General features: G+C 41.3%; 1 protein-coding gene across 1 annotated transcript in view; it reads right to left on the bottom strand.

Annotated features, from left to right (window-relative positions):
- Positions 1–17911, bottom strand: part of OTOG (otogelin) — a 112924-nt gene extending 95013 nt beyond the window's left edge. Inside the window, exons 1-7 of the mRNA XM_044681807.1 lie at positions 17820–17911; positions 15189–15277; positions 14983–15046; positions 14699–14753; positions 2334–2412; positions 1147–1239; positions 767–921 (exon numbers count right to left, since the gene is read on the bottom strand). Of these exons, the coding sequence (XP_044537742.1) occupies positions 767–921; positions 1147–1239; positions 2334–2412; positions 14699–14753; positions 14983–15046; positions 15189–15277; positions 17820–17911 (627 nt within the window). The remainder of the gene's footprint in view (positions 1–766; positions 922–1146; positions 1240–2333; positions 2413–14698; positions 14754–14982; positions 15047–15188; positions 15278–17819) is intronic.
- Between the last annotated feature and the right edge of the window lie 46 nt (positions 17912–17957).

Raw genomic sequence — 17957 nt, forward strand, 5'->3', positions numbered from 1 at the left:
TGATGATGCTGAAGAAGGTATCAGATTGTTTGTACTTGTCCCTGAAAGCTGAGCCAGGAATGATGGATGAGAATTAAAAAGAAGCAAATTCAGGTTTGATGGCAGGAAAACCTTCCCACGATTAAAGGATTAAAGCCAATGAAAGGTTTCCTTGGAAGATGGTAGGCTCCTTCTCATTTTCAAGTATATTATAATGGAGATTCTACATCAGAGTACCTGGATTCAATTCCTGCCTCTGCTTTTCTGTACCTGTATAATCTTGGGAAAGTCATTTTCACCTCTGTTGGCCTCAGTTTCCTTGTGTGTAAAATGAAGTTTGCTCTGGATGGCACCTGAGTTCCCTTCTACATGTAGATCTATGCTCCTATGACTGACAAAGCCCTTTTCACCTATGAAATTCTGGGATTCTTCCAGTTCAGGTGTGAACTGAAGTAGATGGCAAATTTGATGACTAAATCTCACTTGGGGAGGTTCTGTCAGTAACTTATGAGACTGATCAGTATAAATCCATCCCCCAAACCCATTATTAAGTTAATCATTTAAAGCTCCTAAGACCAAGGCGAAGGGCCACATCCCAGACTTTACCAAGATCCAGAATCCCTTTGCCCAACACAAGTTAACAAGCAAGTCTCTTTATAACTCATCTAAATTATATCCTGAAGCACTGTATCCTACACATGAGCAGACACCAAGTTCCCCAACCCTCTCCCCTGAGCACACACATCTTGGACAGTGAGACAGGACTGAAGCCGTGTACCCTCCTTACCTGGATGGAGAAGCTCTGTTCACCAGGCTCATACTGACCCACCAAGGTGTAGCTGGCTTTCCCAGAGAAATAGTAATAGAGGCCGTCAAATGTTTCAACATGGTGCTGTCCCCAAGTACGGCAAATGTTGTCTCTCTCTGGGCCTGTGTTATACACTGAGCACAAGTAAAAGGAAAGCTTTCAACAGAAAGGTTGGGCACGCTTCCAAAGAGGGAGTCAAAGTCCCTCCCATCCACTGGCCACCCATTCTAGGGCTCCAGGTACTGCTGTTCCCACCCCTCTGGAAAATAGCAAACTGGAAAGTCTCTCCAGGCCATGCTTTCCTCACCAAAGTTGGTCCCATTATCCTCCAAGGAGTCTCTTTATATTCCCAATCATACCTGTCTGGCAGCGGGAGCCTGATGCATTAAAGCGCCTACAGTCACAGAATGTTTGGTGTACACATTCACCACCATTAAAACAGGAGAATAAGTCTGCAAGGTAAAAGTAAGTAGGTTTCTGAGGTTCTAGATTTGGGATTCTAACTCTAGAGAAGAATAATGGCCTCCAAACATTTTGATCAGTTACCCCTATCAATAATTTTTCTGTGGAGTGTAAGATTTTCCTAATAGCACCTGTGCAACTATTGTGGGTTGTTAGGTTGTAACTGCCTTAAGAAGCTGATCCTGAGCTCAGAAGGAGAAAGGTTGAGAGCTTGCCAAATTGTATATAGGGGAAGAAGGGGAAAGTTATTAGGTTATAATTGGTGAGAATTGGGTACTTGTTATGGGGATAAGCCTATCATTAGCTTCTGAGAGAAGGGTGCTGTGTAGCTAATCTTTTTGCCCAACCCCCTTTGTTAATTAACCCAACAACTCTTGAGTTCATGCCATCTTCCCCACTCTGGAATCCACTAGACTAGATCATGGAGAAAGCCTGAACAGATGTCATTTTAACCCAGTGATTGACTAACTCTGTCTCTAATTTTATGTTTACCAGTTAGCTGGTAGCTATGAATATATTAAAGATTTCAATCTACACTCCACCTCTTCTCAACAATTCTCAAAAGGGCAGTTCCAAATATACCCTGGCTGGGGAAAAGAACATGGTAAGAATGGAAGGCCATGAGCAAGAAGAGGCCATTTGAGTGGAAAGGGGGAAGAAACCACAAGATTCAGAGAAAGAAATAGATCAGGACTTGGTTGCAGGAGGTAGAAAAGTATGAATCAATCAACAAGGGTTAAGCACCTATTATGTGCTAGATACCATGTGAGCCTTTGGGATATGTAGAAAAATGGAAAGCTATGAGGGAAAACTCACATAGACATACCCTAACTATCACATCAATTTCCTGTCCAGGCATATCCAAATAAATGGAGAAGACATTTGGAAGAAGGGAGGGAAAACTCACATAGACATACCCTAACTATCACATCAATTTCCTGTCCAGGCATATCCAAATACATGGAGAAGACATTTGGGAGAAGGGAGTTCTGCAAGACTAGGAAGGACATGCAAGTATCAAGGAGGACCATGGAGCTCTCCGATTTTATGCATCACTTCCCATCCAAGGCTTAAGACAACTTACAGGGAGTTGCACACTTGGTACGATGGAGTCGTCTTTCCCAGAGAGAAAACATGGCTGAAGACCCCAACGGTTCAGACTCCTTCAGAATGACAAGAAAGAAGAGAATTATTTGAAGCAGAGAATCAAGGACCAAATACATTTCCTAAATCCCATTCTTCGGAGGCTCATGTGAGGGAAGAGTTTCATCCTTACTCTCAGATAATTTATTCCGGACCCCATTCCTATACTCAGGGGTGTGTGTGTGGGTGTGTGTGTGTGTGTGTGTGTGTGTGTGTGTGTGCATTTCAGAGGGTACGGGGAATCTTCTCATGGGCTCCAGCAGAACAGAACTATGACTATCCCCCCAAATCTCTAATGGCATCACTATGGAGTTATTGTAGTAAATTTGAATAGGTTCACCATATCAAAGGACTAAAGATTCTACATCTACCCTTCATAATTCCTTTTATAATTTAACAAACTTACAAGGACAAGTGTCCTTATATCTAAGCTCATTGTCCTTCCCATATTTCATCTTGAGACCATTTTCTCCTGTTTTTACTTCACTAGAGGTGAAAAACACTGCTCGCCATGTTATCCCTAACAATAATAATATTTATGTTAGGCAAGTAGGTGGTATAGTGGACAGAACATCAGACATGGAATTTGGAAGATCTGAGTTCAAATTTGGTTTCAGACATTTTCTAGCTATGTGATCCTATGATCATTGAACAATATATTTAGATTTGAAAGCTCTAATAGAAATCTAGCATTCATAGAGGGTCACACACCCATAAGGAGAGATTTTAAACTTTCTGTCTTCAAGATTAAAACTCTAGGGGGCAGCTGGGTAGCTCAGTGGAGTGAGAGTCAGGCCTAGAGACAGGAGGTCCTAGGTTCAAACCCGGCCTCAGCAACTTCCCAGCTGTGTGACCCTGGGCAAGTCACTTGACCCCCATTGCCCACCCTTACCACTCTTCCACCTATGAGACAATACACCGAAGTACAAGGGTTTAAAAAAAAAAAAACTCTATCCACATCATGCTGTGTCTCTCCCAGATATAGTCTTTCTAGGTCTTCCCTCCCTCTCATCCTCAACAGAAGTTGTGTTCAGTGCCCAACTCTTGATTGAGAAAAGAAAATCATCCCTCAACTCATCCTTTAGAGCATCTGGCAAGACCCAGTTAAGAAAGAATGATGGAATTCCAAAGCTGGGTATAAATTGCTGACTTAATACAACTCTTTGATTTTACATGTGGGAAAATTTAGGCCCAGGGGGAGGAAGGGACTTGCATATTGCTTTATAACTAGGAAATGGCAGAGCTAGGCTTCGAGCCAAGGTCTTCTGATTTCAAATCAGGCACCCTTTCCACTTACACTAGGTTTTCTTTTTCAGACATCTAAATCTTCCTACCTGTGATGTTGTAGAGAAAGATATTGATTTTTACTTTGGGGTATTTTCTATCTAGCTCTTGTTAAAGTTTGAATTCCCCAAAGTGCATAATAATAATATCTGGTATATTCACTCTGAACATGAAGACCTCATTAGTAGGTCAATGTAATGGTTAAATTTTATTTAAAAAATACCGAGTTTATCCAATACAAATGCCTTGAGGACAACAGCATCTATTCTAGGGATTTACGAGTCTTTGTTTTCTCTAGTATTGAATGATAATGGATTTGTAAGGTCTTATGTTAAGGGCAGCTGGGAGGTACAGAGGATAGAGTGCCAGACCTGACAGATTTAGTTTTCTGAGTTCAAATATAGCCTCAGACATACTAGCTATGTGACCTTGGACAAGTCATTTAACCTTGTTTGCCTCAGTTTCCTCGTCTATAAAGTGATCTGGAGAAGGAAATGGCAAACCACTTTAGTACCTTTGCCAAGAAAACCCAAAATGATATCACAAAGAGTCAGACACAACTGAAATGACTAAACAACAACAACAACAACAGGGTGTCAAGATTCCCCAGCAAACCTCCATGCCCCTTCCCTCCTCCCTGTGGTAAGGCCTTGGACCACTTTCTTGCTCACTCCAACCTCAGAACCTCCATACAGTCCTTCTCTACATAAAGTCTTCTAACTCCAAACAACTCTTCCTTTAATCCTTTCTTCCTTAATAGCTCTCCCAAGTAAGGACTGGGTGTGCATTGACACCTTCTGATAATAGATGACATTTCTATAGTGTGTTAGGGCTTACAAAATGCTTTATGTATATGATCTCATCGACTCGCACAACTACTTTGTGATGTAAGAGCTATAATTACTCCCCATTTTACAGATTCAGAGAAGTCAAGTGATCAGAACAGGGATCAAGTAGGCAAGATCAGAACTTCCTGACTCCACATTTAACACTCTATAGGGGCAGCTGGGTAGCTCAGTGGATTGAGAGTCAGGCCTAGAGACGGGAGGTCCTAGGTTCAAATCTGGCCTCAGACACGTCCCAGCTGTGTGACCCTGGGCAAGTCACTTTGCCCATTGCCCACTCTTACCACTCTTCCACCTAGGAGCCAATACACAGAAGTTAAGGGTTTTAAAATAACACTCTATCAACGCATGCCATTCTACTGTTGGGTTCTCCACATGCTCTTGGCTACTACTCCTGCAAAAGACTTAAAGTCTCTTCCTTCAGGCTCTGTGGGAGTCATGGTTTTTCTTCATTCACTTAACTTTGCTTCCTCTATCTTTGGCATGGGTTTATGTATTCAAGTGTGTGTGTATGTGAGTGTGTGTGTGTGAAAGAGAGAGAGAGAGAGAGTGTGTGTGTGTGTATGCACACATACATACAGGATGTAAGCCCAGCACATGGATACAGCTACACACACACACACACACACACACACACACACACACACACACACACACCACACACTGTAAGAGTCCAGGCTTATTAATTTTGATATTATTTTAGAGTACTCAAAAAGCTGACTCATGATTGGTTTCTGTAACCTTGACTTAAATTGAACCTTAACCTTGTCAAATTCCTAGCCCTTTGCTAAGGCTACATTTCAAAGACTGGTCAGTTATCTCAGTCTCCTTATTTTACCAATAACAATAAATTAACATGTGTATCAAACAAACTTAGATGCCTTAAGCCATACGAACTCCTGATCTAGGCATTACCTACATCCATTGTTTTAGGATCTGGCAGTTTGTATCTCTTGATGATTACCTCATAATGTTAATGTATCAAAACACTCATCTAATTATCATTTTCCCAACCCCCATACTGTTGTAACCCCAGTAAAAACACCAGTATGTCAGCTAAGGGTTAAGCTCTATCCCACCAAAGCTAACTTGCTATCTGACCACTTCATGTTGGAACTTTCTCAAAAGCTGATGGAAGAAAATAATTTCTTAAAAATTAGAATTGGGCAACTAGAAGCTAATGACTCCATGAGACATCAACAAACAACAAAACAAAATAAAAAGAATGAAAAAAACAGAAGAGAACATGAAATAACTCAACAACTGACCTGGAAAATAGAACCAAGAGACACAATTTAAGAATTATTGGACTACTTAAAGGCCATGATCCAAAAAAAGCCTAGACATCATAATAAAAGAAATTATCAAAGAAAACTGTTCAGATATTCTTAAATAAGAGAATAAAGTGGAAATTGAAAAAAATCCACAGATCATTTAATTTCAAGAGCCTCCAAGTCAAGGAAAAATACTGCAAGTAGCCATAAAGAAACAATTCAAATACCATGGACCTACAGTCAGGATTATACAGTAGCTTCCACATTGAAGGACTGGAAGGCATGGAATATGATATTCCAGAAAGCAAAAGATCTAGGTTTACAACCTAGAGTCAGATATCCAACAAAACTGAGTATTTATTTCAGGGGGGGAAATGGTCATTCAATAAAATAGAAGATTTCAAAGTATTCCTGATGAAAATATCAGACCGAAACAGAAAATCTGAAGTTCAAACACAAGACTTAAGACAAAGCTAAAAAGGTAAATAAGAAAGAGAAAATTTAAGGGACTCGATAAGGTCAAACTGTAGTACTCCTACATGCAAAGAGGATATTTGTAATTCTTAAAAATTCTTAATAATAGTAAAGTAGTTAGAAGGAGTGTACATAGACAGAGGGTGGGGAAGTAAGCTGATTAGGATAATATGCCATGCAAAAAAATGAAGGGGTAAAAAGGAGGATTCAACTGAGAGAAAGGGGAAGGGATAGCTGGAATGAGATGAATTATCTTGCCTAAAGAGATATGAAAAACTCTTACAGTGGAGGAGGGGAGGATAGAGGGTAGTGATAGGCAATGCTTAAACTTTACTCTCATTGTAACTGGCTCAGAGAGAGAATAATACCATACTCATTGGGGAACAGAATCCTAACTTACCACATAGATAAGTAGGAGGGGAATAAAACAAGGAAAGAGGAGTAGCAATAAGAGGGAAGGAGAAATTGGGGGTGATAAAAAGCAAAACACTGGTGAGGAGGGACAGAGTGAAAGGAAAAAGAGCAGAATCAAAAGGAAAATAAGATGGAGATGAATACAGAGTATTCATCAGAGTATTCAGGTAATCATAACTATGAATGTAAATGGGATGAATTCACCCATAAAATGGAAGCAGATAGCAGAGTGAATTAAAAATCAGAATCCTACTCTATGTTGCTTACAGGAAAGACATTTGAGGCAGGGTGACACACACAGAGTAAAGGAAAGGGGTTGGAGCAGAATTTATTATGCATCAGCTAAAGTAAAAAAAGCAGGAGTAGTAGTCATGATCCTCAGAGAAAGTTAAAGGAAAAATTGATTTGATTAAAAGAGATAAAGAAGGAAATTTTGTCTTGCTAAAAGTTACTATAAACAACAAAATCATATATGTACCAAATGATATAACATCTAAATTTTTAAAGGAGAAATTAAATGAACCTCAGGAAGAAATAGATAGTAAAACTATATAAGCAGGGAATTTCAAATGCCCTTCTCCACCACCTTTCAGATATAGAGAAATCAAATGAAAAATTATCAAGAAAGAGGTAAAGGAAGTGAATGAAATCTTAGAAAAGTTAGAACTGATAGATCTCTGGAGAGAACTGAATGCCAATAGAAAGGAATATACCTTTTTTTCAATATTACATGGCTCCTATACAAAAATCGACCTTGTTTTAGGGTATAAATACTGCACAACCAATTGCAGAACAACAGAAATAATAAGTGTATTCCTTTCAGATCATAATGCAATAAAAATTATAATCAATAAAGTTCCATGGAAACATAAATCAAAAATTAATTGGATATTAAATAATCTAATGCTAAACAAGGGTAGGTCAAAGAACAATATGGATGCAATCGATAATTTTATTAATCAGATTGACAATGAAGAGACAACATATCAAAATTTATCAGATACAGTTAAAGTAGTACTTAGGGGAAATTTATATTTCTAAATGCTTACATCAAGAAAAGAGATAAAATGCAGATCAATAAATTGAGCATGCAACTAAAAAAACTTTTAGAAAAAGAACAAATTTAAAACCCTCATTTAAAGACTGAATTTGAAAACCTAAAAATTAAAGGAAAAATTATTAAAGTTGAAAGTAAGAGAATCATTGAATTAATAAATAAGACAAGGAGTTGTTTTTATGAAAAAATGAATAAAACAGTGTTGACTAATTTGACTTAAAAAAGGAAAGAAGAAAATCAAATAATTAGTATCAAAAATTATCACCACAAATGAAGAGGAAATTAAAGCAATCATTAGGAGTTATTTTGCCCAATTATATGCCAATAAATCTGGCGATCTAAGTGAAATGGATGAATATTTATAAAAATACAAATTGCCAAGATCAGCAAAAGAGAAAATAGAATCCTTAAGTAATCCCATCTCAGAAAAAGAAACTGAACAAGCCATCAATGAACTCCCAAAGAAAAAAATCTCCAAGACCATATGGATTCACAAGGAATTCTATCAAACATTTAAAGAACAATTAAGCCCAATACTACATAGACTATTTGGGGAAATAGGCAGAGCAGAAATCCTACCAAATTCATTTTATTAAATGAATATGGTACTGTTACTTAAGCCAGGAAGAACAAAAACAGAGAAAGAAAATTATAGGCCAATTTCACTAATGAATATAGATGCAAACATTTTAAATAAGATATTAGCAAGGAGACTACAGCAATATATCACAAGGATCATTCACCATGACCAAGTGGGATTTATACCAGGAATGCAGAGATGGTTTAATATTAGGAAAACTATAAGCATAATTGACCCTATCAATAACCAAACTAACAAAAATCACATGATTATCTCAATAGATGCAAAAAAAGCCTTCAACAAAATACAATACCCATTCTTATTAAAAACATTAGAAAGCACAGGAATAAATGGGTCATTCCTTAAAATGATAAGTAGTATCTACCTGAAATATTCAGCAAGTAACATCTGCAATAAAGTTTCAGGATATAATATAAACCCATATAAATCATCAGCATTTCTATATATAACCAACAAAGTCCAGCAGCTAGAGTTGGAAAGTGAAATTCTATTTAAAATCATTCTAAACAACATAAAATACCTGAGAATCTACTTGCCAAGACAAACCCAGGAATTATATGAACACGATTACAAAACACTTTTCACACACATAAAGTCAGAGCTAAACAATTGGGAAAATATTATTTACTCTTGGGTAGGCCAAGCTAATATAACAAAAATGTCAATTTTACTGAAATTAATTTTTTATTCAGTTCCATACCAAACTACCAAATAATTATTTTGTAGAACAAGAAAAAATAATGACAAAATTCATCTGGAAGAATAAAAAGTCAAGACTATAAAAGGAACTAATAAAAAAAATGTGGAAGAAGGTGGCCTAGCAGTACCAGATCTCAAACTGTACTATAAAGGAGTGGTTCCCAAACTTTTTTCACCTACTGCCCCCTTTCCAGAAAAAATATTACTTAGTGCCCCTGGAAATTAATTTTTTTAAATTTTAATGGCAATTAATAGGAAAGATAAATGCATCTGTGGCCATCACCACTCTCCTGGATTGCTGCAGCACCCACCATGGGGCTATGGCACCCACTTTGGGAATCACTGCTATAAAGCAACTAGCATCATAACATCTGGTATTGGCTAAGAAATAGAATGGGATCAATGGAAAAGATTAGATATACAATATACAAGGGTAAATTGCCTGGTGTTTGAAAACCCCAAAGATCCCAGCTTTTAGAATAAGAACTCACTCTTTAACAAAAACTACTGGGAAAATTGGAAAACAATATGACAGAAGCTGGGTATAGACCAGTATCTCACACTCTATACCAAGATAAGATCAAAATAGATATAGGATTTAGATATAGTGATACCATAACTAAATTAAGGGAACATAGAATAGTTTACTTGGCAGATCTTTGAAGAAGAGAAGAATTTATGACCAAACAAGAGATAGAGAGTATTATAAGAAATAAAATGAATAATTTTGATTATATTAAATTAAAAGGTGTTTGTACAAACAAAACTAATGTAACAAGATTAGAAAGGAAACAACAAAGTGGGGAAAAAACTTTTTATAACAAATGTCTTTGATAAAGGTCTAATTTCTCAAATTTATAAGTATATAAGTCATTTCCTAATTGACAAATGGTCAGAGAATATGAACAAGCAGTTTTCAGATGAAGAAATCAAAGCCATCAATAATCATATGAAAAAATGTTCTAAATCACTCTTGATCAGAGAAACGCAAATTAAAACTACACTGAGGCACCATCTCACATCTATCAAATTGGTCAATATGGCAGTAAAGGAATGTGGTAAATGTTGGAGGGGGGTGTGGCAGTATTGGGATACTCACTAATGCATTGTTAGTGGAGTTGTGAACTAATCCAACCATTCTGGAGGGCAATTTGGAACTATGCCCAAAAGGGTATAAAACTGTGCCTACCCTTTGATCCAATAATACCACTACTGGGTCTATATTCCAAAGAGATGATAAAAAAAAAAGGGGGGGGAAAGGACCTACTTTTACAAAACTATTTATAGCAGCTCTTTTTGTAGTGGCAAAGAATTGGAAATTGAGGGGATGTCCATCAATTGGGGAATGGCTGAACAAATTGTGGTACGTGTTAGTAATGGAATGCTATTGTGCTATAAGAAATGATAAACAAGATGATTTCAGAAAAAGCTGGAGAGATCTGCAGAACCTGCTGCAGAGCAAAAATAGCAGAAGTGGGAGAACACTGTACACAGTAACAACAATATTTGACAATGAACAGCTGTGAAAAACTTGGCTACTCTCAGCAATGTGATGATCTGGGACAATCCTTCAAGACTTATGAAGGAGAATGCTATCCACCTCCAGAGAAAGAACTGTTGGAGTCATCTATTATATCAGTGTACGTATTGTTTTATTTGGGGGTTCTGGCTATGTGTAACTTTGCTCTTGCAACAATGACCAATATGGAAGTGTGTTTTGCATGACAATAAAAATAAAATTTTTAAAAAAGGAAATGAAATTTAAAAAAATTGCAGAATGCTTTAATGCAGAATCTCACATGGACCCCAGTTCCTACAATCTGTCTTCATATGGAATGAACTCCTCACCTCTAAATATTTTTCCAATTAATTTATCAACCATTCCTAAAATGAAATACTATACTCAGAACTGAACCCAGTTCTCCAGATGTAGTCTGACTAAGAAGTTAATTAATAAAACCACATTTCCACCAGAGTTTAGATAAAATAGAAGTCCACAAAATAAATACAAAAGGAAAGGCCAATCTCAGGCTCCCCCAGAGAATTTGTTGGGAGTCCATGAGAACTTCATTCACAAGATCATAAATCTTGATCTAGAAAAGATCTCAGAGGTTATCTGCTCCAGTCCCCTCATTTTAGAGATGATGAAATGGATGTTCAGAAACATGAAGTGATTTAACCAAGGTCACATATATAGAAAAGGCCAGAATCAGAACTAGAACTCAACTGTGAATTTAATGCTCTTCCCATTGCATCACATTGTCTCCATTTGGAGGCACTACTCTGTTCAAAGCCTGTCTTTGTTCTAGAGTTGCCCTCTTCTCCTGTCTGAAATGTTTCATTGCTTTTTCTTTGAGATCTCCAATATCTGGAATCTTCTAAGCACAAAAACTTCTAGTTGCTTAGTTAATTGGCATCCCCTCCCTGACCAGGTAACTGAGAGTTGGGAAACCAATCATATCTCCCTAAATGAATTCACCAATAGCTATCAAACACCTGAGTTGCTCTGACACATGAAAAAATGTTTGAAGCCAAGAATCTTCAGTGAGAACTTAATGTGACCAAAGGTGCCAAGTTCTGAGAAGAGCCTCTCTCAACACCATTCATTTTGTTCTCTCTCCTCCTGCTCTGACCTAAAGACCACCATGCCTAAGAGTCCCTTGAGGCATCCCTGGTTGTATCCCTTCCTTACCCTTCACCATTCTGTTTTGGAGACCATGGTGTAAAGGGTAAGCAGACTTCCCTAGTTTGGAAAGTATCAGTGGCTACTCCAGCGTACATATGTCTGAGGTCAGGTCTGGAGTCAGTGGGTGCTTCCCTGGCACCCCTTCCTTACTGCCCCAGCAACACTCTCCAGTCTTCTTTGGAGTGTTTCCAGTTAAGGTGAATAGTCTTCCTTTAAACACACCAAATTAAAAACACTGTTGTTTCAACATTGTCTGATCTTGTCTAAGTTTTCCGGGAAGATCCTTTAAATCCTAGCAATGGAGATAATCAAGAATGGTAAACACCCAGTCTTGAATCAGGAAGATCTGAGTTCAAATCCATCTTTTGATATATATTGGCTGTGTGACTTTGGGCAATCATTTAAGCCCTCATGCAACCATCAATGGTTATATAATTCAGAACAGTTTCCCTGTTGGTCGAGGAAGTTTCCTCAGTGAGAGTTTCCTTAAACATTGAAATCACTGGTCCAGATCATTACCATACCCTTCACCCAAGAAATTCCAAGCAAGGGACTCTTCCTTCAGGTAGGAGCCCTGAATTCTCTGAATTGACCCTCAGTTGTTTGGGTTTCAGGCTTCAAAGTCACAGCTGTCTAGTAATAGAGATGTTTATTTACTTCTTTGGAGGTATCAAAATTTTGAGACTGGTTTGGAGTCATAGGATCTGAGTTTGAATTCAAGCTGTGCCACTTAAAACCCATGTGTCCTTAGACTTTAGTTTCTTCATCTCTAAAATGAAGGGGTTGCCTAAATGACTTCTGAGACTTTTTCTGACTCTAAATCTATTATTCTATGTTCCTTTAAAAAAACCCAACCACTTGGGTACTAATGTCCAAGCATCATTGTCCTCATTTTCAAAAAAAATAACCCCAGGCTCAGCCCCCTGCACAGGTAAGTGCCCTTCCTCCAATCTCAGCTGTGCTCCCCAGGCAAAAGCCCTCACAATAATGACATTCCACTGTTCCAAAAACAGTAACCTGAGAAATCTGTCAAAGGCCACATTCTTAGGGATCTGCCAGTTATTACAGGTACATAGACACCTCCCTAAGGAGAGAAGTGGGAGGGAAACTTACCCAGTAATCTTCCTAAGTGCAAAGAAAAGTAATACTGTGTAGACAGGAGCACTTAGATAAAGATTATTACATGATGAATGTAATGGTTCATGTTGAATGAGCCAATGAGTTAATGAAAAGGCGATTTTTTAAAAGAGATTATCAAGAGGCAGTGTAGCATGGGATAGTTAGCTTTGAAGCTGGGAAGCCCTAAGTTCTGCCCTTGGAACCTAATGGCTGTACTTTCATCAGCTGTAAAAATGAAAAGCTTGGACTAAATAACTTCTGAGGTCCCTTCCAACTTTAGATCTAAAATCTTTTGATCTTAGTCCAAAATGTCTTCTTCTTCCCATACACTTTTCCTCACCTGTCTGCAGAAGCTAAAATGGTTTTTCTTTCCTTTTGTCAGAAGCAGAGAATAGTGAAAAGGCAGAGACTAAGCACTTAGAGTAAAAGAGGGAAAATACCCAATAGTCATCAGATGGAAAATCAACACTGAGTTCTACTAACAGTTGGTACAAAGCTTCATATCCTAAAAGTATTTCTTTTCTTGTGGACTATAATGCTTTTTTTTAAAGAGTGAATCTAGCCTCAGACACTTCCTAGCTGTGTGACCCTGGGCAAGTCACTTAACCCTCATTGCCCAGCCTTTACCACTCTTCTGTCTTGGAACCAATGCACAGTATTGATTCTAAGATGGAAGACGAGGGTTTAAAAAATAAAATAAAATAGTGAATTATAGTGATAGCCATTTCCCCATTCTCAACCTACATAGAAAATCAGGCACAGTCAACTCCAGAGCACTGGAGATTTCTCTGCAGATTTAACTGAGTGTCTAGGCAGTCAGAAAATGAAAGCTTCTGTCTAGTTTTTTTCACTCCCTGTTGAGCAAGTGGGATTCTGCCTGTTTATAGGACAATTTAGTTACTCACTTGGGGAGAAGTATAAGTTAGGAGCAGAAATAGGGAATTTGAAGAGGAAACGGGCAAAAGAAGGCAGTGGGAGAAAATAAGTCTGTCACCTGGCTCTCTGACCACCATTACTCCCCAACCAAAATTCTTAAAAGAAAGAAAAAAAGAAAGCCACACCCCAAACTCAGCAAACGGAGAGGAGGTGTTAGATCACTCTGATAATTGCTCCACTGTCTGCTTCACCCATGTAGGCACAAACACACAAAGTCTACCAGTACCTGCCACCCACTGTCGCCCCCCAGCCCAGATCGCCCTAGTTTTCTATCATGCATCTCGGGCAATGATCCCAGGCAGCCTGGGAAGTGTAGTGTGGAACAGAGAGGCCCAGCCTGGGATTCAGGGTAGTGCTCCTGCCAGGAAGAGGCAAAGAAAGAAAGATGGAGGGAGGGAGGATTCTCATTCCCCTTCTCCCTCCCACCAGCCCTTCGTTGGACAATACCCCAAAGCCATTGTCTGTCACCGGTTGGGTGGGTTTCACACACACACACACACACACAAGCACTCTCACATATAACCACCGCTAGGCTCAGGGGGACTATTTCTGGTTATCTGGCTCATGGGCCAGTCTGCATGCCAGTTGGCAGAAAGGTCTCCTCTTTTTGGTCTAAGATGGCACTACCCATTGACCAGATTTACAAAATCTCAGAACTCAAAGGGAACTTAGGGCTTCATCTAATCCAGCTCCTATGGCCTCTCCAGACTACCTTGCCTCAGTTGGAGCATCCTCCACATCACAGCAATGCCAAGAGTTTCTTTGGTCCCAATCACCCAGACGCTCAACTTCTCCTAAGTATCCTGCTTGGTCCAGTATATAGAAGGGTCTCCAACAACCAACCCTCTTTCTCCCCCAGAGAATTTCTCTCATCCCCATCCAGAAGCCCCACACCAGGGTCCCTGCTACCCCCCTACCTGGTCTTCCTGGCGGGCAGTGGCCTCTCCCATACGAAGCTTGGCCTCTTCCAGGCTGGGGAGGGAACAAACTCGGGGCTAAGGAAAGCTGAGCTGAGCTTAGTTTAGCGGAACTAAGCAGCTCCCCAGGCCCAGCCCAGCCCAGATCTTCCCTCCTCCCTTGGCCCCTCTCTTCCTTATTCTGGCAGGTGCCGGGCCAGATAAACGTCCAAAAAAAGCCTTTGGAGAGCAAGAGTGCCCGCAGAAGGGTGGCGTGTGAGGGTCCCAATCTCCCACCCACTCACCTGCGCTCTGAAGTGCCAGAGGGCGGAGACTCCGCGCGGCTGCTAGGGGTAGTTAACGTGGTGGCTGAAAGGAGAAGGAGGGCAGTAAATTAAACAGCCTCTCGCTTTGGGTCTAGTCCTCTCGTCCCCTCGTCCTAGTCCCGGCTTTCGTTCCTAACTCCTCACTCACCTCCAGGAACCCAAAGGCAAAAAACCAGCAGCCAAACCCCAGACGTAGGGGGCTGAGAGACCAGGACCCCCATTGGAGACCGCAGCCAGTAAGCAGGTCCTCGTTAGCCACGGGATGTGGGATGCCCTAGACGACAAGAGGGAGCATCTCCCGCAAACCACGGGCAAGGCCTAGGGAACTGCCAAACCTCTCCCTTTGGCCTTCCTCTATCCTGACCTGCCCTAGCCCCGTCAGTCCTAATCTCAGTCCCCGCGCCTCACTTCTTCAGGGAGCCTGGGAGGGCGCGCTAGGACAGCCCAGCTCATTACTCTAATTTAGGTGAGACCTGCCTTTCCCCGCCCTGCCCTGGGGCGGGGGGCAGAGCTAAGAACCCTTTCACTGTGGGCTGGGTCTGAGGGGCCTATTTAATGCAATTCCATTTGAGCAGTCAGGTTCGCAACTCCTTGGCCGGTCCATCTTAGATATGTAAAAGAGCCACTGTGGGCTTTTTTTCTGCTCCCTCCAGGGCCCACTCCTCCAGACTAGTGCTGCACTTTGGCACCCTGCTTGATCCCAGCTCATTTCTTCAGACCCTTCCAGATTCATGGGCAATGCTCCCGTCTTCTGCCTCCTACCAAGCTCCTGCCCACTCCCATCCCCCCAAAACCTAGAAAGACAAGTTGGCTCCCCATCCTCTGCTGTTTCCTGCCCCTGTCTGCTGCCTGGCCCTGGGAGCAGAAGTTTCAATGAAAGTTTGGACTTGGGGAAGGGTCTGGACACCACTCTTGCTTGCCTATGCTCCAAAATGAAAGAAAAGTACAGCTAAAGAGTGTTAGAAGAGTGGATTCGAGCTTTGAAGGAATCCAGCCTCCCTCTTTTCTTCTCCAGCTTCCCCCTCCTTTGTTCCATTCATCTCTCAGGTCTTCAACTAAGGAAATATAAATTGAAATCCCCAGGATTTGTTTTCACTGGGGGAAAAAAAGGGGTTTGCACCTTCCTCTACCCTTCCTTCAAGAATGCCATAAGACAAAGCAAACCTCCTCATATTATGCTCCCCCTCCCCCTAACCCAACACAACTAATTCACCATGAGAAAATGTATGATAAATCTGACCTGTTGCCTCTGCCTGGATTATTTTCACATTGGATTAGAATAAAGGAGAAGTTTACATGAAGGAATATATCTCTAATATTCAAACGACTGCCCTGAATACATAGAATATAAGATAGTAAGGTAGGAACACATCAGTTATAGCTGAAAAGCTACTTGAGGCAATCAATCCTGCTTCCACTACTCTGAAAAGTAGCAAACAGACCATGTCTGGATCTCAGGAAAGCCTACAAGGCAAATTCACCCTCCTTTGGGTGTATGGGTGTTTAAGGAGGACTCACCTCTGATGAGAGGGATTATTGAACCCTTTCTTATCCACCTTTGGTGCCCCACTTGGCATTCAACTCTCATCTGTGGCTCCCAGGAGCATTCAGAGTAGCCATACTCTGGTAAACCATCTCAGCAGAGGGCTAAACCAAGCTAAGGGTAATGGACCTCAAATCTGACAGGGGGGAGGGGGGGGAGGGGAGCCAGGGTAGTATTCAATCCAACCATGAAGACCTCTTGCTGAATGAAAACAATTTGTTTCAATGGCCATGGAGGCAGCAGAAGCAGACATGGTGGAATGTTTAGATCAGACACTGAAAACACCAAGGTCATCCACTACATCTTCATCCTGACTTTTGTCTCACCCCTAAACTTCAGTGATTCTGGAAGAGAAAAAGACTGTGCAATTCTTCTTCACTCAAATCTAATTCATGCACAAGTCAAGACATCCACTCAAGATGGCATTGATCCTTTTCCAAAACAAAGGACAAACAACATTCCCAATCATCCTCTCCACTCCAACTTCCCTTTTCATATGCTTTCCCTTTCCCATGTAAGAGTCACTCATTAATGAGTAAGTTGCTTGCATTGTAAACTTCCCATGATTCCTCTTCCCTTCTCTCAGTCTGACGTGGTAGTGGGTAGAGATGGGCCAGGTTGAGGTGGGATGGGATGGAATAGGTCCAGGGGAGACAGAGGGAGGAGAGATGGGATGAGCCACTCTCCTTTCCTTGGGCCGGCTGCTTCCCTTCTGGACTATCAGGGTTTTTGTGGTGAGGACAGCCAGGTGAAAGAAACAAGTTCTGGCCTAGCAGGTTGTCCCTCCATCTCCAAGCCAAAGACTAGCCCCCAAATGATCTCTGCAGATGCTCTATAAACCTCCCTAAGATCCAGCTCTTGGCTACCCCTTGCTAATTCTCAGTTCCAGAACCCAAGAGTGCCTCTAAGGAGGTCAGCTTCACTTCTGGGGGTGTGGGTCCAATGTGGATATTTGCACCAAACCTCTCAATGCAGCGACCCTCCCCTCAAACCCTCCCATACCTTCCGTCTCACCCCTTAACTCTGTCCCCGCCTCCAACCATTCTACGGGCCCCGGCTCCGCCCCAACCTTCGCACCCCGAGCCCCGCCCCTACCTGCGCTCTGTCCCCCTCCCCCACCCCGCCCCCCTCGCAGCAGCTCAGCGGCTCTGCGCTCAGGATCCGCCCCCCACCGGCTTCCCAGCTGAGACCGATTCTGTAGCTGCTCTTTCCATCTGTCCTGTCTCTATCCCTCCCGCGGGGTTGCCCCCGTCTTGCTGCCTCCAGTCCGTACCTAGAGAAGTCGCCGGCTTCGGAGCCGACACAACCAGGCCGGAGCATGGACAGGAAGGTGGCCCGAGAATTCCGGCACAAGGTCAGAGCCATTGGGGGCCGGGCGGGTGGTGCTAACGCGGGGAGGCAGAGGGGAGGG

The sequence above is a fragment of the Gracilinanus agilis genome, chromosome 6 (assembly GCF_016433145.1).
Source record: "Gracilinanus agilis isolate LMUSP501 chromosome 6, AgileGrace, whole genome shotgun sequence".
NCBI classification, from domain to species: domain Eukaryota; kingdom Metazoa; phylum Chordata; class Mammalia; order Didelphimorphia; family Didelphidae; genus Gracilinanus; species Gracilinanus agilis.